The sequence below is a fragment of the Protopterus annectens genome, chromosome 8.part0, assembly GCF_019279795.1.
Source record: "Protopterus annectens isolate FY-2018-M chromosome 8.part0, PAN1.0, whole genome shotgun sequence".
Lineage (NCBI taxonomy): Eukaryota > Metazoa > Chordata > Ceratodontiformes > Protopteridae > Protopterus > Protopterus annectens.
Window position 1 is genome coordinate 57,433,066 of NC_056741.1, and position 24,243 is coordinate 57,457,308.

The 24,243-nt window shown below is 39.7% G+C and overlaps 1 protein-coding gene across 1 annotated transcript in view; it reads right to left on the minus strand.

Moving 5' to 3' along the window:
- LOC122807972 overlaps positions 1–24,243 on the minus strand; it is a 157,328-nt gene that overhangs the window by 79,599 nt on the left and 53,486 nt on the right. Inside the window, exons 5-7 of the mRNA XM_044078999.1 lie at positions 12,591–12,678; positions 10,153–10,235; positions 9,278–9,349 (exon numbers count right to left, since the gene is read on the minus strand). Coding sequence (XP_043934934.1) covers positions 9,278–9,349; positions 10,153–10,235; positions 12,591–12,678 — 243 coding nt within the window. The remainder of the gene's footprint in view (positions 1–9,277; positions 9,350–10,152; positions 10,236–12,590; positions 12,679–24,243) is intronic.

Genomic DNA, 24,243 nt, shown 5'->3' on the forward strand with positions numbered 1-24,243 from the left:
AGCAATGCCTTGTGGGAGAGCAATGCTTCAACAGGTTAGGAGAGCACATTTGAAAATAACTGGAAGGTAGGCAGGAAGATAACTTAGATATTAACATAAATGAGCTTCTCTTAAAATGCAGACTTTTCTTACAAAAAATGTTATGGGACTCAAATACAGAGAATATTGTAGTTTTGTGCAAAACAAAACAGAATTTATGTGATTTGTCATGTTCAACAATCTGGCTTATGGATGGGACGTCCTTTCTCAAAGGAAGTGATTGTAGACGGCTCTATACATGCTTTTGTAAAATGTGGAGCTTATAGTAGAAGTGTCCAGTTACTATACTGCCTTATGGCAAAGAAATCTTTGAAATCCTATAACTTTCTTTGGAATGGATTATTTGATTTATGGAGTACAGAAGGTCTTGAATGTTAAGTTTCTTACATTCTATGCGACTTTGAAATGGCCGCGTTAGAGCAAATATTCATGTCAAACGGCTGTTTTTTTCACTTGGGAGGAACCTGCGGAAAAGGTTCAGAGTTTAGGATTGAGAAGTTTGTATAACTCGTGCATCAGTTTTCAACTCACAGTAAAAAGAATGGCTGCATTAGCTTTCTTTCCTGAGAAAGATGTTATTCCAACATTTCAAGATTTGAAAAAAAAAACTTCCAGTGGAAGGTAAAGAACTTCAATACTTTACAGAGCGGTATGTTTTGGGTAAACCCAGTACTTTCAGTACACGATCCATAACTCAAGTTAGCTTTCCTCCACTTTTCCCAATTTCCTTCTGGAATATCTCTATACTAAATGACCTATTTCTGTCGAGACCTCAGAACAGTGTAGAGGCTTGGCATAGGCGTTTCAAATGATTGATTGGAAAACATGTTTCAGATACTGGAAGTGCAATATGTGCTATTTCAAGAGAGCAAAGCAGAGTAGATGAGCTTTGTTTGCGTAGATCTACAGTTCGCCCTCCTTCACCTAAGAAACGAGCACTATTGAAAAGACGGTCTCATTTTCAAACTATATTTGATCGCAGGTATGATTACAGCAGCATGGAGTTTCAGCTATTTCTCACTTACTACAAATGTGACTGACCATGTGTTTTACGTTAACATAATGCACAGCACACTAAATGCTATTGGGCACATTTTTGACTATTAGCACTGTTCTCAGCTGGGAAATGCAATGTTTTCTTTCAACTTTTGTTTCATATCACTCTGATTAGGGTATCATATTTGCATGTTTATTTTCGGTGAACTGAGATTCCGGTAAATGCGTTTTCAAGAAGTGGTGTTTTGGAGATGTGAACTCGCGATTTTCTGATTCGATTAAGTGTAATTTCAATGTAAAAAAAGTAGACTCATATTTTTATATTTATATATATATATATATATATATATATGTATATATATATATATATATATATATATATGTATATATATATATATATATATATATATATATATATATATATATATATATATATATATATATATATATATATATATATATATATATATAAAGACCGACTTTTTTACTTCAGGATATGGTTGAACAGGGACAAATTACTGAAGAAATATTTGCCTTTCTAAATGCAAAGTTTCCTACAGTCCCTACTTTATTTGGCATCCCAAAAATACACAAATTTGGTCAACCCCCCAATGAGACCTGTTGTTAATGCGGGTAGCTACAAATTACATCTCTTAGCTAAATATATTGACACTAAACTTAAAGTGATTACCCACATTTGTGTCAGGATTCTTGGGACTTGGTTAAGCTCCAGAAGGTCCAGAACTCTGAAAGTCTTGTTTTTTTTAACAGTGGATGCGATTAATTTATTTAATACAGTACCACATACACAAGGGTTAGAATGGTTTAGAGAGTTTCTGGAAGATTTTGGAAAATTAAGTAATGATCAAATTAATACCTTGTTTTTGGAAATGGTGCTGGAATAAAATTTTGTTTGTTGAAGGCCAGTATTTTCAGCAAAAGAAAGGTGTCGCTATGGGGGTGTATGAGCCCCCTTATATGCTAGTAAAGTAATGCTACAACGGGAGAGGCACTTCATTTTTAATAAGCTTGATCCCATACCATGGAAGGTGTATGTTCATTTTTTGGATGACATTTTTATTTGCATAGGATACTACAGAAGTGGAGAAAGTGTTTTGTTAACTATTTAAACTCTATGACTTCCTTTTTCAAATTCATCCATAGTTTTAGCTCCCATAGCATTAGCTATTTAGACATTTTAGTTCCCAAAGATTCTTTTTAATAAGAGAATAGTACTGAACATTTATCGTAAACCCCATTATTCTAATGCAGTGTTGCATTATTGTAGTCTTCACCCCCCACATTTTAAGAGAGGAATTATCAAAGGTCAATTTATTCGATTAGTGAGACTGATTTCTGAAGAGAATGATTATGGGGTTGACTGACCGAAACTGGCTGAGATGTTATCCTGAAGCACTAGTGGGACAAGTTATTCCCTTCCTGAAATTTTTAATAAACAAAACAAAACAGAAAAAGTCAAATACTGTTCTCTTTTTATTATCACTTATACTAAAGAAAGTACAGTTTTGTACCTACCATAAATGTAGATGTCCGAGAGGTATGCATCTGCAGTCCTTACAAATGGGTTGTCCTGTCCACAGGCAGCCCTTTCGGTCGGCCGGATTCCAAAGTCTGGGTCTGGCCTCGGCTGATGTCGCACTTCACCCGACGTCATAGCCGCAGTTCTTCGGGTATAAAGGTATCAGCCGACGCCATTTTCCTCAGTGTTTCTTGCCCCGGATGCCAGGTGCCCTCTAGGAAGGCTAAATTTGGAATAATGTGAAAGTTTCCAAATAACAGAGAGCAAAATAAAAATAAACATGTATATACATATATACAAAACAAATACACCATAATAGATTCCCCCAGCTAGCTAGAAGATGGGCAAATACCCTAGGAGTACCACAGAGGGGAAAGGAGGGAGGGTAATCCTGACTGCAGATGCATGCCTCTCTGACATCTACATTTATGGTAGGTACAAAACTGTACTATGTCCTTCAAGGATGCATCTGCAGTCCTAACAAATGGGTAGAATACCATAGCCAAACTGGGGGAGGAGGTAATAATAAGTTTATGGTGTAGTTAAGATCCCTTGCAAAACAGCAGTGGCAAAACCTGCTCGGGATCTGGAATATAAGGGTAGATTATAATGCTTGGCAAATGTATGCACAGAGCTCCAAGTAGCAGCCTCTAAAATGTCTTTGGTAGCCACTCCTCGTAAAAAAGCTGTAGTAGTGGCTGTAGCCCTTGTGGAGTGAGGTCTGATGTTTTCTGGAGTTGCCTTTCCATGGTAAGAGTAACAAAATCTAATGCAATTTCCTATCCACTTAGAGATTGTCCGTTTTGAAATTGCTTTTCCTTCCATTCCTGTTGCATATGCTACCAGTAGCTGGTCAGTTTTTCTATTGCTCTTGGTTCTGTCCAGGTAGTAGCGCAATTGCCTATGCACATCCAAGGTATGCAATAGTCTTTCTCCCCTGTTTTGTGGGTTGGGGAAGAATGTAGGCAGGTGGATAGCTTGGTTTAAAGATACCCTGGAGACCACCTTTGGCATAAAAGTAGGATTAGTTCTCATGGACACTATCTTGATGGAAGATAAGGAAGGGCTGTACTGCCATTAATGCCTGTAATTCAGAAACCCTTCTTGCTGAAGTGATTGCAAGCAGGAAAGCAGTTTTCCATGATAAGTACTGTAATTCTGCTGTTGCTGCTGGCTCAAAAGGAGGGAGTGTCAACTTTTCTAGCACAAAGTTCAAGTCCCATGCGGGCAATGGTGGCTTCCTTGGTGGTTTTACATTTTTAATTCCTCTCAGAAACTGCCTGAGTAGAGGATGTGAGAAGACTGGAGGGTCCATGTTGTATTCTGCTGAAATAGCTGATGCATGAATCTTAATGGAAGAATAGGACAGGCCATTGTGGAAAAGCTCTGCCAAGTATTCCAGGATGTTAGCTATGTTTACCAGTGACACATCTACTCCTTTCGCTGCACTCCAAATGAGATATCTTTTCCATTTTGCTGAATAAGTTTTCCTTGTTGAAGGTCTGCGAGCCTCCAAGATAATGTCTTTAACCCTTTGAGATAAATCTGGGTTATTTTGTCTTATGCAATGTTCCAGGCAGCTAGCTGCAGCGTTTTTAGGTTTGGATGCAGGGTTTTGAAGTTGTTGTGTGTTAGCAGTAAGGGAACTAGGGGCAGAGGCCATATTTGTTCCCGAGACATACTCCTCAGTAATGGGTACCAATGCTGCCTTGGCCAGTCTGGAGCTATCAGGATGATCCTTGGGCGGTCTTCTTTGATCTTCAATAGCACCTTGTGCATCAAAGGAAGAGGAGGGAATGCATATGCAGTCAGGTTTTTCCAACTGAAAGATAGGGAGTCCACCTTCCAAGCAAGTGGGTGGTATGCCCTTGTGCAGAATTTTTTCAATTGGTGGTTGTGTGGGGATGCGAATAAGTCTATTTCTGGTAGTCCCCATTTCCTTGTAATGGATTTGAAGATGTCTGGATGCAGCATCCATTCGTGGGCATCCGTGGTAGTTCTGCTTAGGGTATCTGCCAGTAAATTCTCTTTTCCTGGTACAAATATTGCCTGTAGCTGAATGTTGAAGCTCAGGGCCACATTCCAGAGGTCCATTGCCATCCGGCATAGAGGGTATGAATGTGTGCCTCCCTGTTTGTTGATGTACCACATAACTGTGGTGTTGTCCATCCTTATCAGCAATTGACCCTGTTGAAGAAACTGTCTGAATGTCTGAATTGCCAGTTTTACTGCCAGCATCTCCTTTAGATTTATGTGTAGGTTCAGCTGGTCTTGAGTCCATAAGCCTTGTATGCACCTGTCCAGCATGTGTGCCCCCCAACCGAGGTCTGAGGCGTCCGTGGTGATAGTCTGGCTTGGTTGAGGGCTGTGGAAGGGCAGTCCTTTGTTCAATTGACAGGCCTGAGCCCACCATTGGAATTCTTGCTTCAGGCATGGAATTATTGGAATTTGTGTTTCTAGGCTGTGCTTGTGCTGAGACCATAAATTCCTTAGGTACCAGTGCAACTTCCTCATATGTAGTCTGGCATGTGGAATCAATATTATGCAGGATGCCATGTAACCCAGGGCTTGCAGGACTTTCCTTGCTGTTAGCTGGTTCTGCGTTGCTAATGCCATGAAATAGAGAGGAAGGAGCTTCTGCTTTTCTGCTGTGAGGGATGCCATTTGATTTGATGTGTCCAGTTCTGCACCCAAGAAAGTTATCCTTTGGGACGGTATCAGCCTTGACTTTTTTATATTGACTGTGTATCCCAGGGCTTGCAGTAGATGAATGACCTTTTCCAAATCTTTTTCTAATTTGTTTTTGTTGTCCGCTTGTAACAGGCAGTCGTCCAGGTAAGGGTAAATTTGAATTCCCTGAAGCCTGCAATGAGCAATTACTGATGCCAGGCATTTCGTGAATACTCTGGGCGCAGTAGATAAGCCAAAGGGCAATGCTGAGAATTGATAATGCTCTGATCCTGCAAGAAATCTGAGGTATCTTCTGCAATTTGGTCGTATGGGGACGTGCAGGTATGCCTCCTTGAGATCTAGAGTTACCAGCCAAGACTCCTTGCCCAGCATGGGAAGAAGCTGCTGTAGGGTCAGCATTTTGAATTTTGGAACAATGAGATAAGTATTTAGAGCGGACAGGTCGAGAATAGGTCTCCATTGGTTTTCTTTTCTTGGCACCAGGAAAAGTCTGGAGTAAAATCCTTGCCCTTGTTCCATAGACAGTACCTTTTCTATAGCTCTCATCCTTATTAAGTGGTCTATTTGTTCTAGAGCTTTTGTCTTTTGATTTGGAGGTAGGTTTGGCATTCCTCTCTTCCTTGGCAGAGTATGGAAGTGAAACCTGTAACCTTGGTCTATTGTCTGTAAAATCCATTTGTCTCCTGTGATGTGATGCCAGTTTACTGAAAATAAGGCTAGCTTTCCGCCTAAGGGCGCTTCTAGTTGTTCTCTGGTAGGCGGTCTCAGAGCCAAGTCACTGTGATTGTCCTGTGGAAGTGGTAGTGGCTGGATCTGTGGCAGTACTTTGCTGGTTGTTAGGTTGCCACTGATGTCCCCTTTAGGCACCTCTGGATTGACCCCTGCCTCTTGGGCACCTATTCCTGCCTCTCTGTGCTCTGGTGGTGTCTGGAAAGGACCAATTCTTGGAAGGCCAGTTCCTACTAAACCTTGGAGGCTGGATCTGTAAGAAATCCTTGACTGTCTGGACAGATTTTGCTTTCTCTTCCACCTTCTTCAGCACCTGCTGTGCAGGGGAGCCAAACAAATTGAGCTTATCCATGGGAGCATCTAGGAGCTTTGATTTAACATGGTCTGGTAAGGACTGCTCTTTTAACCATGCATGCCTTCTGATCACTGTACCAGTCATAGCTGATCTAAAGGAAGCCTCCAGTGCATCATAGCCGCATTTTAAAGAATGATTACTGACCTGCTGAATGTTATGTACCATTTCCTGAAGAGATTTTTTGTCTAATGGTTCAGGAGAGGACAGTTTTTTAGTTAACTGATCTAACATAAATTCCTGATACTGAATCATGTGGAATTGACAGTTTAAGGCCCTAGCCGAAAGAGTAGCAGAAGTATAAACTTTTTTACCCCATCTCTCTAAGGCCCTAGATTCCCTTTCAGAGGGGAGGGGGTTTTTGGCAGAGGCAGCTGCTACTGCCTTGGGTCCCTGAGAAATAGTTTCTGGATCTGCAAAAGGAGCCTTATATAAATAATGTGTGTCCGGAACCCTGTAGTACCTGTCGGGCTTAGCAGGGGCCGGAGGAAGTGAATCGGGAGCAGTACAAGCATCATTAAATGCATCATCCACAACAGTAAGTACTGGAGGAATGGCTAAAGGCCTATGCTGTGGCAAATGCAAAAAGGTCCTCAGCCTTTTCCTAGAGTCTAAAAAATCCTGGCCCTGCCATTGAAATTGTTCCCTCATAGCATGCAAGGTTTCCCCAAAAGAAAATTCCTCAGGCGGAGAGGCAGAAGGAATGGAGTCTTCTGCATCAGAGTCCTCATAAGGGGAATAAGGGCCCTCTGGAGGGTTTGTATTATCTGAATCATCAGAGGAGTAATCTGAAGAAACTGGCTCAGGGGGCTCTGCTCTAGGCCTCTTCTCTGGAGGTGGGTGAGAGGCCCTGTCAGGGTGAGGTTGGGATCCCCGGATCAAAGAAATGAGATTCTCTGCTAGACTAAGCATTTGAGTACTAGAGCTAGGCCTGTGAGAGGGGGTCTTAGCAGGCACTGTCTTGGTTGATTTTGCTGCTTTAGCCCTGGCAAAAGCCTTAATCGACATGGATGCAGGGGGCCTAGCAGCTCCACGTGCAGGAGTAGATATATCTAAAGGAATAGTATCAGATAAATCCTGTGAACCTGCAAGGGCAGGTGGGATTTCAGTAGCAGATTCAGCCATGCTGGATGAGGCCTCGGTAGGAGGCAAGCTTTCGGCCGAAGAACCGAGGACTCTGTTTCAGCTGAAACAGAGACACTCGCGGTTGACTTAACCGCGGTTTCGGCCGAAACCACTGACCGCGAGTGTCGGTCCTTTTCCTTGCGCTTTTTAGTTAACTGCGAAGTTGGAATTTCCGACTGCATGTTATAAGCAAAAGCGGAGCCGAAAAACTCCTCAGCAAATTCCGACCGACGTCTAAGTGTCCGTCGGTTGAAAGAAGCACAGGCTAGACAAGCTGCTAATTCGTGGTCTGGGCCTAAACAAGGTAGGCAGTAAGAGTGGAAATCTTTATGAGGTATTTGTTTCCCACAAGTTAAACAGTTATTCACTTTTTCTGACATCGGCTGAGGCAAGAAAGAGTCCCCAATGGGGTACTTAGCTTTTTAGAAGTCTTCGGTAGTAGTAATCTCTGGTTCTGACCGACCGGCACTTGCGAACAGCTTCTGCTTCGGGCGCCACACGGCAAGAAAGACTGAGGAAAATGGCGTCGGCTGATACCTTTATACCCGAAGAACTGCAGCTATGACGTCGGGTGAAGTGCGACATCAGCCGAGGCCAGACCCAGACTTTGGAATCCGGCCGAACGAAGGGCTGCCTGTGGACAGGACAACCCATTTGTTAGGACTGCAGATGCATCCTTGAAGGACATCATGCCCCCATTATAGATATTCATTATAAAAGCTGCAACATTTATTTCCTGTTTCAGGAATACCCTTGATGTTTTTGGGAAGGGATCACATATAATAGGCAGAACAGAGTTTTAGAATTAGGGGAAATTGGTACCCCTTTGTCCCATAAAAGAAAGTAAGCATTTAAATGTGGTGTGTGTAAGCAGTGCAAATTTTAGAACATGATAAAGTGGTGATAAGGAAACTGGTAGTATTTACCTGCAATTCCATGCGGTAGTGTACATGGCAGTGTGTTCCCAATGTAATAGTTTTTACATTGGGATGACAAAACGCAAGTTCATGGAAAGACGATACAACCATTCTAGATTAGATACAAGAAATAAAAATATGAAGAGCTCATTATATAGACGTGTCCAGTTGTAACCCGAACTTAATTTCGTCTTGTTTGGTATTAGTATGATTTTTAAGGAAGTTAGGGGTGGACCTTGGGAGGACTTAATTGAACTAAGGGAAATGATTTGGCAGATAAAATTGCTCATGTCCCCCCACCCAGGTTTAAATGAGCATGTTTCTATTGCTAGCATTCGGTGTTTAAAGTCTTATGTAACATAATATAATGTAACTAGGAAAGCTCTTGAATGTTTTTTAATAGTCACATGATGTAGTTAAATTAATATTTAAATGCCCACTATGCAATTGGTTTAGAATTCTGAAGAAGTCTGTTACAGGCTGATGGAAGCGCTTAATCCTTTATTTTTAATAAAATGTTTTCAAGTCTTAATTATACTTGTGCTGTTATCTAACAGATTTGCTTTCGCTGTTTTTCTTGTTTGGTTCCTAGTTTTCTGTTTTTATTGCAATTTTATCCTTCTATGCCAACAGAGCTTGCATTTTCAAACTGCTTTGCAAAATACTGAATGATACAGCACATCCAAAAAGAAAAAAAAAATTCAGTGTGGTAATAAATAGAATTTTTCACAAAATTTGTATCAGAAGTCTGGCACTGTTACTAGTTGTCACTTGGACTGCTTGCATCCTTCCCTTACAGGACATTTTAAGGCTAATGTAGATATACAGGGATACCCCAGATTTCGAACAGTGTAATGGAGGGCTAACCTATCCCAGAATGCATCTCACCTGCATGGAAATAGTTTTCTTTTCCGCACACATCTGATGAATTCAGAGATTTTCAAATGGTAAGACAGCATCCTAAAAATAAAAGCAGCCTTAATTATTTGCCATGACTGTACAAAGCAGATATATTACGATTAGCCAGCAAAGTAAGCACATGTATTACTTTTGTTACAGTAGTCAAAATAGTCAGTAAACCGAGGGATAAAAGCTCCAGTCACAAGACACTAACAAATAAAATATATATAAAAACGAGCAAACTACGGTGCTACCATGTAATAAATAAGACTCCAAATGAGGAAAACCTCCAAATAAAAATCTAATTATTAGGTCTGAAGAAGCTCATAGCGAAAGCGCTCACCTCTTGTTATAATAAACAAGAGTTTTTATCCTGGTTTTCATGTTCCTGTGTGGACATTCATTAATTGTCTATGTTGGATTGAAGTTGAGAACCATCCATTTGGATTTTTATTTGGAGGTTTTCCTCGTTTGGCGTCTTATTTATTACATGGTAGCTCCGTAGTTTGCTCGTTTTTATATATACTTTTGTTACAGTGTTTTAGAAACAAACTAATAGGACTGGATTAACTGTTACATTAACGGCAAGGCATGCAAGAACCTGCAACACTGTTTCTTGTTGTATTACACACAGCAGGGTATATAGACACCTACTGTGCACACACAGCCAGATACATATACACCTATGAGGGCTGCATTCTACATTTTAATGTCAACAGCACAAACACAAGGCTGCCCTATTACAATAAACCATGCAGTAACTAAAAGCACAGCGTAAGGATGAAATTACCAGATACAATACACAGACTCTCAAGGTCCAGGTAAGGCACATTACAGATGTAGTTTTTGTTGTGCACACTTACTTCGATTGCCATTCAGATGGAGAATTACTGGAACCAGAGTCGTCACTGGTGACAGAATGGTCAGTTTCATCAGAATTAAATTCCTGTTTATGACAAGAAGAGATTTAATAATCATTTATGTAATGTTGGAGTGAATGAAAACTGATAAAAGGAAACATGTATACTACATGAAAATAAAGGAACTGTTGTGACTGGTTTTCTATTACTGTAAATGTACCAATATCACTTAAATGTAATTTTTAATAAAAAGATGCTTAAAAGATTTAATTTAAATGAGGACTAATACAACATACAGTCAGTTGGGAACCCAGTGCTAAAAGAAATGCTTTGTAGCAGCTCCATTAAACTGTGTCCTAAAACCAGGAAGAGACTCTGAACATCCCATATTAATTACAGCGATATGGTGTTTCAAACGCATCACACAACCTTGAGCAAAGCAACTGTCAGAGAACACAATGAGCAAGGAAAAGACCTGCTATTTATACACTGTGCTACTCTGTTCATAAAGGCAGACGGCGTAATTTGTAGTGAACTGGCACCTCTAGGGTTCTCAAATGGAGAATTCTTAGCAGCTTAACAGGCCCACCAGTGCAAAATGCTCAAGAATATTGGACAGCCCCTAATGTAAGTTACCCGATTCATATGAGGCAAGGCTAGATCCCACTTGCTGAAAAAAATTAAATCGAGCAGTGCCCAACATTTTCCAATGAACTATTGCATTAATCCGCAACAAAGTCCAACAGGAATTCTGAAATCAAGGAAATGGGCATACAGAGAATTGATCTATTCAGAAAAAGTTATATTTTACATTTTATATACATACATACATATATATATATATATATATATACATACACATATATACATACACTTGTATATGCACCGTGTGAAACCCAATACTGCGAATTCAACAGTTCAAGAATTGAACTTTCAGGATTCACTTTTCATTGCCAGGAGTCAAACTTACTGCTGCATCTAATGTTTTTTTCAGTGGGTTAATGCCCTAGATACCCCTGGTAATTATAATTGTGATTATTACACTTTGGAAAGTGGAAATATGCATGAATATGAATATTTTGGAGTTTATACATTTCCATAACCAGCCAGTGTCACACTTTTGAATATCATACTTAAACTCTTCAGACTTCCAGTGTTGATCCTACATTGTTGTGCACCTGTATGCGGCTGCCATTTCCCTGTATGCGGCTGCCATTTCCCTGTATGCGGCTGCCATTTCCCTGTATGCGGCTGCCATTTCCCTGTATGCGGCTGCCATTTCCATTTTCTTACATTTATAAATATGCACTTTCCTAGAGAAAGAGTAGGAACCATTCACCCCTTTACTATGTTACATGGCACACCATAAGCTAGTTAAAGCACTGGAGTGACATAGTGCAAGGAACTGAACTGGTCTGTGTTTACAGTAGTTAAATATGCTGTGTCATTCAGTAAACTTTGCCTTTGCTTATATCCACTTCCAGAATTTCAAGGTTAAAGACAAAAATATTTTTGCAAGTGGAATCAGTTCATACTACTGTGCATTTAAACTAGAGCGTTATTGGTAGCTTTAAAAGGTTCTGGATTTTAGAGTGATAATAGCATACTTTGCACTAGGTGCACATTCAAAAAACAATTCTATCTCATCCAGTCTCAGTGGACTAGGTGCACATTGGAAACGATTCTATCACATCCAGTCTCAATGCGCTAGGAGCACATTGGAAACAATTCTATCACATCAGTCTCAGTGCGCTAGGGGCACATTGGAAAAACAATTCTTTCTCATGCAGTCTCAATTTGCAGCTCATGTAACCTCTCTGGCTTCCTTGTCTTGAAGGGTTGACTTCTCTATGGTGCACTGACTTTAGCCTAGGACAACCTTACTGATGAGAATGCTCTAGAAACGTTATTGCTCTATGCATGAATGTCCTCTCCAGCCAGCTTTATCCTTTTCAGCTAATCAAAAAAAAAAAGGAGTTACTAATGGTCCTTTAATATTGTTATGAATCTGCATTAGCACTTCCAATAGTTTTCCTTGTCCCATGTAAAACGGTGTCTATTGTCATTCCTATTGTACTGAATTTGTAACATTGCATTTTATACATTCAGCTATCATGGGCCAAGATGTGTGTGGGGGTAGGGTAGTAAAAACAGTCCAATACACACATTGCATCATTACAGGACCACTTTACGGTGTTGCATTTGCCAACAGCAATGAACTTATTGGTATCACCAGAACCATAAACGTAGTTCAGGGCTATGAAATGCAGCTCCTGCCCTCAGAAATGCAGCACACAACAGTTTACTCACATCTTTTTTCCTTTTAACAGAGCATCACCATTCCTTCTTAGGCTGGAAATCTCACGATCCCACCATGCAGACACTATACAAAATTCCATAAAATGTACAGATAGCAAAGACTGGCATGTTTAGCCACCTACCATATTTTCTCTGAGCTTCTTGCTAGGCGGTCGGCACGTGCGATCAGTCAGTATTTCACAGAAGTAAGAGGCAGGGCCCTGCAGTGGCCTGAAAAGAACACAAATCAGTGCTTACTTAGGACTTGCATTTCCCTAGATAATGTAATACAGAGCTACTCACCTTCTGTGTTGTGCTGCACCTCCCCCCCACTGTCCAATTTTTGTACTATTCTGCTTTGTGGCGGCTAAAATTCACAGTACAGTCCCTAATGGATAAACTACTTCCTGAAAGGTAAGTTACACCGAGGAAAAGATATCAACTACAGAGTAAGGTTTTTTTTAGCTACTGTCAAGTTCTTTGTGCTAATTGTACAACATTGCATGATTCCAGAAAAACTGAACTACTTTTCCTGTGTCATGTGATACGCCAATTACTACTCCTTAAATGACTCAAAATGTCACCAACAGTTAATTCCCTCTATAAAAATTTACCCTAAGTTTTAGACTATACGTGCATTGTTTTTTTTTCTACCTTCCAACTTTAGACCAATAAATCTGTACAAAACCATAAATAATGGGAGGATAAATGACCAATATTGCTCTTACAAACTTAGAAAGTTGATAGAGCAACAAGTATTGCATTAGTGCACATTTTTGAAGTGTATGAAGTCTGAAACTCAAATGTGCATTTCCTGTCTTCAACCCTCAATGATTTACAAATAATTTATCAGAAAATCACAATTTTATGAGAAATACAGCAAAAATGAGGCAAAAATTTGGACATTCTGCAAAAATCTAAACAGTTGAGACATATCCCCCCTTTAAGTAAAACACTGAGAACTGCTTTAGTGCAATTCAGTATTTTACCTTCACAGTTTAACTACAGTCTTCTCTCCTCTTAATAGCTCAGAACCAATTTACTTCTTCACAGCCCCTGTGTTCTCTTTGTTATGTGTTTACCAGGATAGTCAGACTGGGCAGTAAAACCCTTTTTCAGCAGAGGCCTGGGGAGAAACGCTCCAATATAAAAAGCTAACTATAGTTACTATAGATACAATAATGTACACACACTACTGTACAATGTAAAGTAAATAAGCAAAAAAGTCAGGAAATATATTGACAAAATGAATTAGATTATAAAGTTCATCAGTTAGTAAATAAGAAAAATGTAGTAAAGAATAAAACATTTTAAGGCTGCTGTAAATAGACATAGCTAAAATAGTTTAATATATTAATTTTTTGTGTAATGAGAGAAGATTTAGGAAGGGTGAAAGAAATGTTATAGTGTAGTAAAGAAATGGAGAAAAGTACAGGTAAAGCTAGAATAGGAGTCAATTTACTAACAGATTACCTGTAAAGTCTGACTGCGTAGGTGCCCATTTTCAGCAGAGGCCAAAGAAAAGCTCAAAAGTATTACACAATCATTTTAATTTTACAATCTCTAAACATAAGACAAAGCCATCTACAATTATACCAAGTTAGAATGTGAAAACATTAGTTAAGAACAAATACAGCATACAAGATAATTTAATACTTAGAGAAATTTAAGCCAGTATAGATAAAGTAAGTTAGTATAACACAAACAAGAATTGCAATATGAAGTGGGAGAAGAATATAAAGTAAGTTAGTATAACACAAACAAGAACTGCAATATGAAGTGGGAGAAGAATATGGCTATGGCATATTTAGAGTCAGGGGATAGATACTGACTGAAGAAAAAGTGAGTGAAGGAGGAGATGTAAGGTAAACAGCTACTTGCTCATATTTAGTGATACAGTTTATCTTGGGATTGAACAAGGAGAGAGGCAGATTTTGACCAGCAAGTCTTTCAGAATGCTTTTAAAGGACTGGATGGGAGGTACTGACCTGATAAAGAAAAGGAATTTCAAGACTTAGAATATGGTACGAGTACATATTTTGCTTGGCAGATTGGATACGTTTGCTGACAGAGAGGTTTTGTTCACTGGATCATGACAGAGTAGGTATTTAATGCTGGGCAAGCAGTGGATGCTGGTTAATTTTATATACGGTAAAGAACTTGCACATTAGTTACCACATTAACACAAACTATCCATATTACCTTCTCAGGTACCCAAACCCATACTTTAAACTTTTACTAATATCTACTTAATCCCAAACTCACTCCCCATTATATCCTGAATAGTTATGTCTACCAAACCTCTTTCACTTCTAACTTAATTACTAATTACCATATCTTACCTAACCTGTCTCACCCAACCTCTCAGTGCGAATCACCCACCCCCATTTCATACAACTAACCCAACCTCCATGATGCACACATATTCCTCAACCTGCATATCACCCAGTCTCTACCCCTTCAATAACAGTATGCTCTTCACCTGCAGACTCCTACCTAACCCCCACAACTCTATATCTATATTAGCCATATCCCCATAAAGCTTACACCCCATAGATTACATACCAAGCAACTCAAATACCTCTTCTGTCATCTCTATCCTCCTCTCCGGCAACATTCACCCAAACCCTGGCCCTTCTCCCCCACATATCTCAACCTCCCAACCACATCCTCCTCACACAGCTGGTAAACCCCTCAGTTTCTCAGCTCTAAATGCTCAGAGCATATGCAACAAAATTCCTAACCTCCATGCCTGGCTTCTCCATAAGCAACCTGATTCTCTTGACCATTTCAGAAATCTGACTCAAAAAACCCCATATAAAAGACTCTGAACTACCACCACCTAACTACCCCATAATTAGGAAAGATAGAACACACAAAAAAGGAGGGGTGGGTCGCTGTCCTCTACTCATCATTCCACTTGGTTACTCCCTATACCAAACCAATTCCCAAATTTGGCAAGGCAGAACTAATTCCAGCTCTGCTTCATATAAACAAACTTGTATGCATAAGTCTCCCTTTATATCCCTCGTGGAGACAATATCTCAACCTTTGAAGATATTCTCTCCTGTAACATCACTACTAATGAAACGATAATCCTGAGTGATGTTAATATTAACTGGTCAACAATTCAATCTCCTACACTCACTTAATATAAACTTGTACAACTTCACTCAGCTTATTAACTCAATAACTATGCCTTCCAAAAACTTCCTTACTGGAAGAACCCTGGACTGGATTCTAGTTTTTCATCCACATTACATCTCTGATAGTAGCACTCTGCCCGACCCATTAAGTGACCACTTCCCCCACTGTTTTCCCTCCTCCATACAACTAACGCACACCTACACCTTCACCTGCTCTCTAAAAAAACTTTAATCCTAGCACACTCACATGCACTAAATAAAATAAACTGGAACCCACTAACAACCTTCCCTTAGAAAAATGCTATTAACGTACTTTAACTCAACTTTCCTCAACTTGACTTCTTTGCCCCTCTGAAAAAAAATGCTTTAGAAGCAATCCTGTACCTTTGTCTAACCAAAAATACCTTACTAGCCATGCGATTCAGGGATAAAGCCTGGAAATGCTACTCCAAAAATAAAACCACCACCCTTAATGAATTTAAAACACTTCGTAACAAAGTAAAAACAAACTTTGCATCCCGGACCGCAAAGCCTACTTCTCTACTCTCCAAACCAGCCCTAACACCAATCCCAAAAACTTCTGGCATGGAATCTCCTCCCTTCTGAACCCTGTCAAAAAAGAAAACCCCTGCCCTGATCCAGATGCCTCTGACTTAGACTTAGCCACCCAATTTAACACTATTTATCAATTCCATAAGTAAACTTACATCATCCTTCACTTCCCATTCAGCTTCCCCACCCTTATTTCCACCTAACCCTCCCCCCTAGCATCTTCTGCTCCCAACCTCCTCCTCTCTCCTTCAACCCCATCCCTACATCCACCATAAAAAACTTCTACTAACATTGAAACCAGTCTCCAATGCCCCTAATGATATACCCTCATATTTTTTAAAAAGTTGCCGCAGAAGGTATAGCTCTTCCCATTTGCATTCTTATAAATCTATCTATTGTTGAATGTCAAGTTCCCCAGCTCTGGAAAAAGGCCTTTATTATTCCACTCCATAAAGGTGGTAATAATAATATCACAAACTTTCGACCTATCGCTATTTTACCCCATTTCTAAGCTTCTCGAAAAATGCATCCATCTACAACTTCTACCTTACCTCATTAACAACCAACCCCTACTTCACCATGGTTTCAGACCGCAGCCACAGCACTACCACAGCTCTCCTCTCCTTCCTAGAAACAGTTAATAAGGCCTTTGTCACAGACTACATCATGTCCACTTGTCTCCTTGACCTCTCTAAGGCATTCAAAATCTGTCAACCTTCTTTTCACAAAACTCTCCAAACTAAATCTATCCCACACCTCTATTAACTACCAGTTACCTCTCAAACATTCAACAAGTAGTCAGATGGAAAAAAAATCCACCTCCCCTTTTATCAGTACTTCCACAGGTGTCACCCAGGATTAAATTTTAGGCCCCCTTCTCTTCAATAGATTCATAGCCAATTTCTACCAAGCCATCCCAAATGCCAACCTTGTCCAATATGCAGACGATTCAACAATAATCTGCTCTGCCTCCTCTATACCCACCATAGTTAAATTAACCCAAGATGCCTTCTCCTCCACTGAGCAATGGATGGACAGCAATCTAGCACTCAATGCTACTAAAACTAAACTCTTGATATTTACTGCTTCCAAAACCACCACCCTAGATAAAACCTCATTCTCAGTCACCAGTCAAAATACACCTCCTCTCGAAAGAGTCTCTAATGCTAAACTACTAGGAGGCCTGATCAATTACCAGCTAAAATATGATAATCTACAAGTAAATATTAAAAAAAACACAAAAAATAGGCATGCTTTACCGCCACAACTGTTACATCTCTCCCTCCACTAGGCTCACCCTCGCCAACACTTGCCTTATCCCATCCCTCGTATATGGTTACTGCCACAACCGTTGCATCTCTCCCTCCACTAGGCTCACCCTTGCCAACACTTACCTTATCCCATCCCTCCTATATGGCGCCTCTATCCTTACTAACCTGCAATCCTCCCTCAAGACTAAACTCCTCCTGCTATAATAAAATAAATTTTGCAACCGGCCATAGATCCTCTTCCCATCACTGCAGTGCCCTACACCAACTGAATTGGCTTGAGCTGTCCAATTACCTCATCTATATTCACCTTGTCCAAGCACACAAACTTATTTTCACCCCCCCTCTGTCCCTCTCTTTCCACCACCTTTAAAATGCACAACCAAATAGACTTTTGAGATCTAATTCCCAAAATCTAATTGAACTGCATAAACCTGCCTGTCCACCAGACAAACATTTAATGTCCCTCTCTCTAGCAGGCCATTGGAATTCCCTCCCACCTCTCATCCGCTTCGCCAGCAGCCTCTCCATTCAAAACCTTACTTCATACACACCTAATTTCACTATGGGAATGCTCTCGTTCCCATCCCACAATCTCTCTGTACTATAGCTACTCTCTATAAGCTATAATTCACAATAGCCTCCCATTGTTTTGAACCCCTAATAAACTCTAGGAATTAGCATAACTCCTAGAATGGTACAATTCAGTAGCCTAGAAATTAACTGCATGAATTAGCCTAACTGTTAAAAAAAAAATTAGACTGTTTGTTTCTGTTATTGCATTGTGCTATGTTAAACTGTTTGTAAATATTACTCTTATTGCATTGTACCAATATATCCACTCTATGTGCTTTTCTATTTGTTTAATTTTGCTTCATTTGTGCACATTACATTTCTCTAATAAATTGCTCTTCAATTTGTAATTTTCAGGAGCTTTTCTTCCCAGGACTTCATTGAAAACGGGCTCCTCATGGTCCAATGGACTATCCTGGCTAACAAAACTATAAATAAAATAAAATAGTTGAAAGGTTAGTTCTACCCAACCAATTTAGGCTCTTTAGTGCTATGCAGCGGTGAGTTCTGAAAGTTGTCTTTGTTGTAAATTTAGCTACTTTATAGCATTGTTCAAGTTTTGCTTTTTGTGATGCCTGGAGGTTAGTAAGGACAGGAGTGCCATAAAGTTGTGAAGGGAGGAGCAAGTGTAGTTTTAGTTCCATTGATGAGAAAAGTGTTTGTAAAGTATCCTTAGCTTTTTGGTAAGTTTTGTTTATATAATTTTGTATATGCAAGTAGAATTTCAAATCACATACTATCATCCATAACGATTTGCTATGAGAAGTGATTGCAAAGGTTGTATTACTAAGAGAGGGGATTTTACATTTATTTTTGTCATGAGAGGGGGATTTAGGGAAAAGTTTTTTTTTTTTTTTGTTAGAGTTGAACATGAGTTGCTAGTTGGGCGGCACAGTGGTGCAGTGGTTAACATTGTCACCTCACAGCAAGAGGTTCTCCGGTTTGATTCTCGGCTGGGGTGCCTTCTGTGTGGAGTTTGCATGTTCTCCCTGTGTTCGCGTGGGTTTGCTCCGGGTACTCCGGTTTCCTCCCACATTCCAAAGACATGCATCTGGAGCATTTCTCCCCGGGCCTCCGCTGAAAACAGGCTCTGTGGAACCTAGTCGGACTTTCCCGGTCAACAAATGATAAATAAATAAAATAATAAAAATAGTTACAAAGTCATATATCAGTGGTTGTTAAAGCTTCCCGAGTAAATTTTTTGGAGATGTTCTAGGTTGTCTCGTGCATATGAGTGTGGAGTCATCTGCATACTATATTACACAGGCCTGTTGTGTAGAGGTTGCTGGTGGGAATGTTAAAGATGAGGGGATCAAGGACACAGCCTTGTGGTACACTAGTGGTGACTGGGAGGTAAGGAGAGAGAGTGAAGTGCCATTTTACTGACTGATACCTATTGGACAAGCAGCATTTGAAGCATAGAAAGGTGGGCTGAGATAGACCCAGTGAGGACATTTTAAGTAGAAGTTTGCTGTGACAAACTGCATTGAAGGCTGTAGACAAGTCTACAAATGAGGAGACTAATTTGCGGTTTTGTTTAGTGTTACTGGTATCTTTAAAAGGTTAGAAGCGTTAGTACCATGGGACAGACAGAAGCTGTGTTGTGTGGAAGATGGGAATTCTTCCTGCAGGAGAGAGGGGTGAGATTGCTATAGCTCTAACATCATTGCTATAGGTCTAACAATGTTAGACCTATAGCAATCTCAAGACGTAATGTCTTTTGACTTTCGTTCTTTGTGTACATGGATAATGTGTGACTTTTTCCCTAGAGATAGGGAATGTGGGATTCCTGGACTGACTCATTTGTAAGGGCTGAGACAGGGCTAGCAATGTTATGCTGTTATTTTAAGGTACTCACTTGGCAGCTCATCAGCTGAAGTAGAGTATGGTTGGAGTTTTGACAGTTTTGTACAGGATATTGTCTCATGTTTGAAGGAGAAAGACGAAGTGGTGATGTGTGGTTATTGGGCAGGGTTGGGATTAGACACTGGGAATCCTTGGTTATGGATGCTATACTATTTCTCAAATCAGAGTTGACATCTATTGGATTATTGAGTGGTAAGTTACTGGGAGAGGGATTAGGGTTGACTTTTTAGCTGGGATGCAATCATTCTTTAATGGCTGACCAGACTAATGACTGATCAGACGTTTTAGGGATGTGTTTATTATTGTTCAGATTTTTTATATATTTGCTTTTTTAATACAGTCGTGGAGGATTCTGAAGATTTGGAGATATTGCAGTGGTTTATATTTTTGCTATTCCTTCCATGCTTTTTCTCTACCCTCTATTAGCATTCTACTCATTGTATAGCTGCACTGCAATATTTTTCACCTCTTCCTTCTAGGGATGCAAGGCTATTTAAGAACATCACACTGAATCAATTTACAGCATCTAAGGGGAGGAATTTAAGGATGTTTTGCTTAATAGATGATAGGATAGTAAAAAACATTTCTGGGTTAAACCTGGACAGGTTACATGATTTATAAACATACTGTTTAAATGGATTTGTGAAATGTCAGGTTAGAGAGATTTGGATATGGTCACAGAGCAAGTCTGAAATTGTACCTGTGGTGGTCAGTTTGTTTGGTCTGATACCAGGATCCAGTCCAATGAGGAGTATGAGGTTTTGTTATAATGTGTGGGGCTATTAATTGTGTCAAACCATATATGCTCATGCGAGAATTAGGGGAGTTAGAGGTCATGTCCAACAAACTGATATTGACATCACCTAGTAGTATTTCTTGTGGAATTATTATGGATATCCAATGTCAGATACATAGCTCTCAACCATCAGGGTTGGGAAGGTGGCCTAACGGTTAAGGTGTTTACCTTACAAACACAATGTACAGGGTTTGAGTCTCACAAGGGATAATTGGCTAGGCTTACAATGGCTCACAAGGGCAGCTAACCTAGTACTAACCTATGACAAATCTAGACAGAATCAGGGACAAATCCAGAAAAAAAAATCAGGGACACTTAAATAGTTTTATTAACAGAATTAGAGAATGTGAATTAATATACATTTCCTGAAGTAAAATAAGTAATCAGCTCTTAATTATTGTCATTATTTATTAAGTATAATTCACCACCTTTTGTTCTAAATGCAGCAGTGTTAAGAGGGATTGGGCAAGGCAGAAATTTGAGTCAAAATCAGGGACAGTTGAGAGGTATGGTCAAATATCTTCCAGTGTACCTATATTGTCACCAGGAGGGATATAAAGGAACTGAATTCTCGTAATGGTTTGTTGTAGGGGGAGATGTAATTGTTGTTGGGAAATTTTAAAGCAACACTAGTACTCTTCCTGTCTATATGGCCATTATGGATATTGTAGCTAGGGTGCAATTTTGGAGTTGGTTATGCAGGGTTTAAGCCAAGTTTCAGTTATAGCAAGAATATCAGGCTTGCATTGGGTAACCCAGGCAAGTAGTTTTATTTTTTACGATGCTAATATCTATGGTAGCAAGTGTTAGATTACCAAGCTGTGGTGGCTGACCAAGGCAGAGTCAGAGAAGTGTGTGGAAGGGAATTGTCTTGATGTTGGTTGTGATAAGTGGATTAGGGTAAATGTCTTCCCTTAGGAGGCTTTTAGTACATTGGGAAATTGATTCTTGATTTTTTTGGATAGTATTTTTCTAATTAATTTTAATTTGTCATTATACAATGACTCCCTATTAATATTCGAAAAAGTGTACGCTGATTGGCCAGCCCAACCAGGCATGTCTGTTGTAAATCCCACAATATACCAACATTAAAAGATCCAGTCACCTGGAGATTTTTTCCGTTGGTATAAAGTGCCCCCAAACTTTTATTTTTTTATTAAAGAAAAAAAAAAAGAGAGAGAAAAAGGAGCAATGGAAACTTTCTTTTCTCCGTTGCTTCCATTTCAAAGCCTTGATGCACTGGGTATGCGTGGGAACACAAGTCCCATACGCATGTGCAGTACATCAAAATGAAGAAGCAGTGTACCACAACTGGTGGAAGAAGAGTAATTCACCGTTATGCAAAGACATTTAAGAAAAGTATTTTTTTTTTTTTTTTTTTTTTTTTTTAAATAAAATCATTGTAGAATAGCAATAACAGACTCAATGGTTGTGGTATATTGAAGATTTACACAGGGTTGCCTTTGTTTAATCACTTGGGATTCGCCCTTGTGATTAAACCACACCAACCATGGGTAAATCTTCAATATACCACACCACGTCATTGCTTAAATATTTGTGGTAAATGTAAGGGGAATCATTAAATAGGTTTGGTGCAACCTGTGGTGAGTTTAGGGAGGCAATATATAAATAGGTGGGTTGGGATACAGCTGAAGAGATGTCCAGACCTATTACTGAGTCATGGTGGGATGAGAGATGCCCCAGCAGGAGGAGTAGAATGCAGGTTAAGTAACAATTAAGTAAATGGATCTGTATTTTACTGATGGCAGACAGCAGAGACATAAGCAAGTTTCAAGGCTGCAGGATATTTAGTGGTGGTGGAGTCAAAGCTGGTAAAAGGGAGATAGGAAGGAAGCATTTTCTATGAAAGAAGAGATCAGGTTGCCCAGGTATATTCTGTGAGGTTTCTGAAAGGCAAGAAATCACGAGGTTTGAAAGGACACAGTATGAGGATGTAGTTATGATAGTAGTGATGGTTTATCCAAGTTGAAATGTAGAATAGGTACTGTTGGGGAACATCCCCCCCCCCCCCCGAGTATGAATGGATATAGTGCAAGACATGGGAGGGAGAAAGGTTGTTGGGAACAATGCTAAATGTTAGATGGAAGTGGGAAAACAGAAACAGGAGTGTTTGTATGGTTATACAAAATTTGTTAGGGGAGGGATATGGAACGGGTCTATATTACGTATACGAATGCTTAAAATGTTCGAATCTCTAAAGGTCGACCTTTACAGATCAAGCATTTAAATGTTTGAATATGTTTAATAATTAAAAAAAATAAAAAAAAAAACTAAAGGGTGTAAGCAGGGGGGGCAAGCCCCGCCTGCATCCCCCCCACTACTTAAATATACCAACTCCAAGATCGTGCTAGTGTAGGGAATGGGAAACTTCTCGTTTCCGCACTGAAGTGCGATCTCGGACTTGCTATATTGAAGTAGCGGGGGGTGCAGGGGGGCTTGCCCCCCTGTTAAAAACCCTTTCCTTTTACTTTTTTTTTTTTATTTTAATTTTATTTTATTACATATTCGAAAAGTTAACTTTGATCTCTAAAGGTCGACCTTTAGAGATTCGAACATTTAAGCATTTGTTTATGTCATATAGACCCTATGGAACAGGTGTAACAGGTGGAGTGTGCATGTGAGAAGTATAATAAAGTAAGAGGGGGGTGGGAATTAGGGGTAGAGTACAGCAGCAAAGTGGGCTTCCCACCCCGAGGTCAATTAGAGAGAGCAGGTTAATTTCTACAGACAGCAGTTTATAGCCAGTATAGAGCAATTAATAAGGAGCCACAAAGGAGAACAGGATTTATTTCATTTACTGAATGAGAAACTAGGAAGCTAGGGAGACTAAGTAACTGACGTATATAATGCAATCTGTTGGTTAAGAAAATGTGGACCTTGGTGTGCAAGAACTTCCCTTATAAAAAGCCACCCTTCAACCACTTGCTTGGATGATTAGTTACTGCTTCTAAGTAATGTAATGATTTGATTACATATCAGTTCCCAGATGTTAAAATTCATCATATACATCTTCATATTAAGAATCTGACCCTTTATTTCAGTTTGTGGAGGTGTAGGATGTGATCTTACATTACGTATATAATGAAGATGATGCTGCTTCCTTTAAGGCAGACCTTGACAGGTGGATGGGTGTCCATCATTTCATCTCTGACATGACTTATTTCACCTTTTGAAGGCAATTAGTAAACTACGAGGCTGAGCATTTGCAAGGTGATTATAATCCATGGACTTATTCTACAAATTGTATGAAGTCTAATTTTCTAAATGGATATCCTTGGGTACTCAAGATGGTATATCTGGGAACTATAGGCCTTTGATCAATGATTTGGAAAGACCAGTGATTTGAGTACCTCTGAGCAACTCCTTTCCTCTAGAAGCCTGACAACTGAAGACCTTTATTTTCAAACTGCAGAAACCCCATACAAGCTTTCCATTCATCTTCAAGCTTGGTATTTGTCAATCCACCTTTTGTGGGTATGATCTGGTCATATCATCTGAACATAGTTTTCAGTCTTCCTGAACACAGCTCTGGTCAAACATTCCTTAGCCATGGTACTGTCGTATGGCTCTCAGT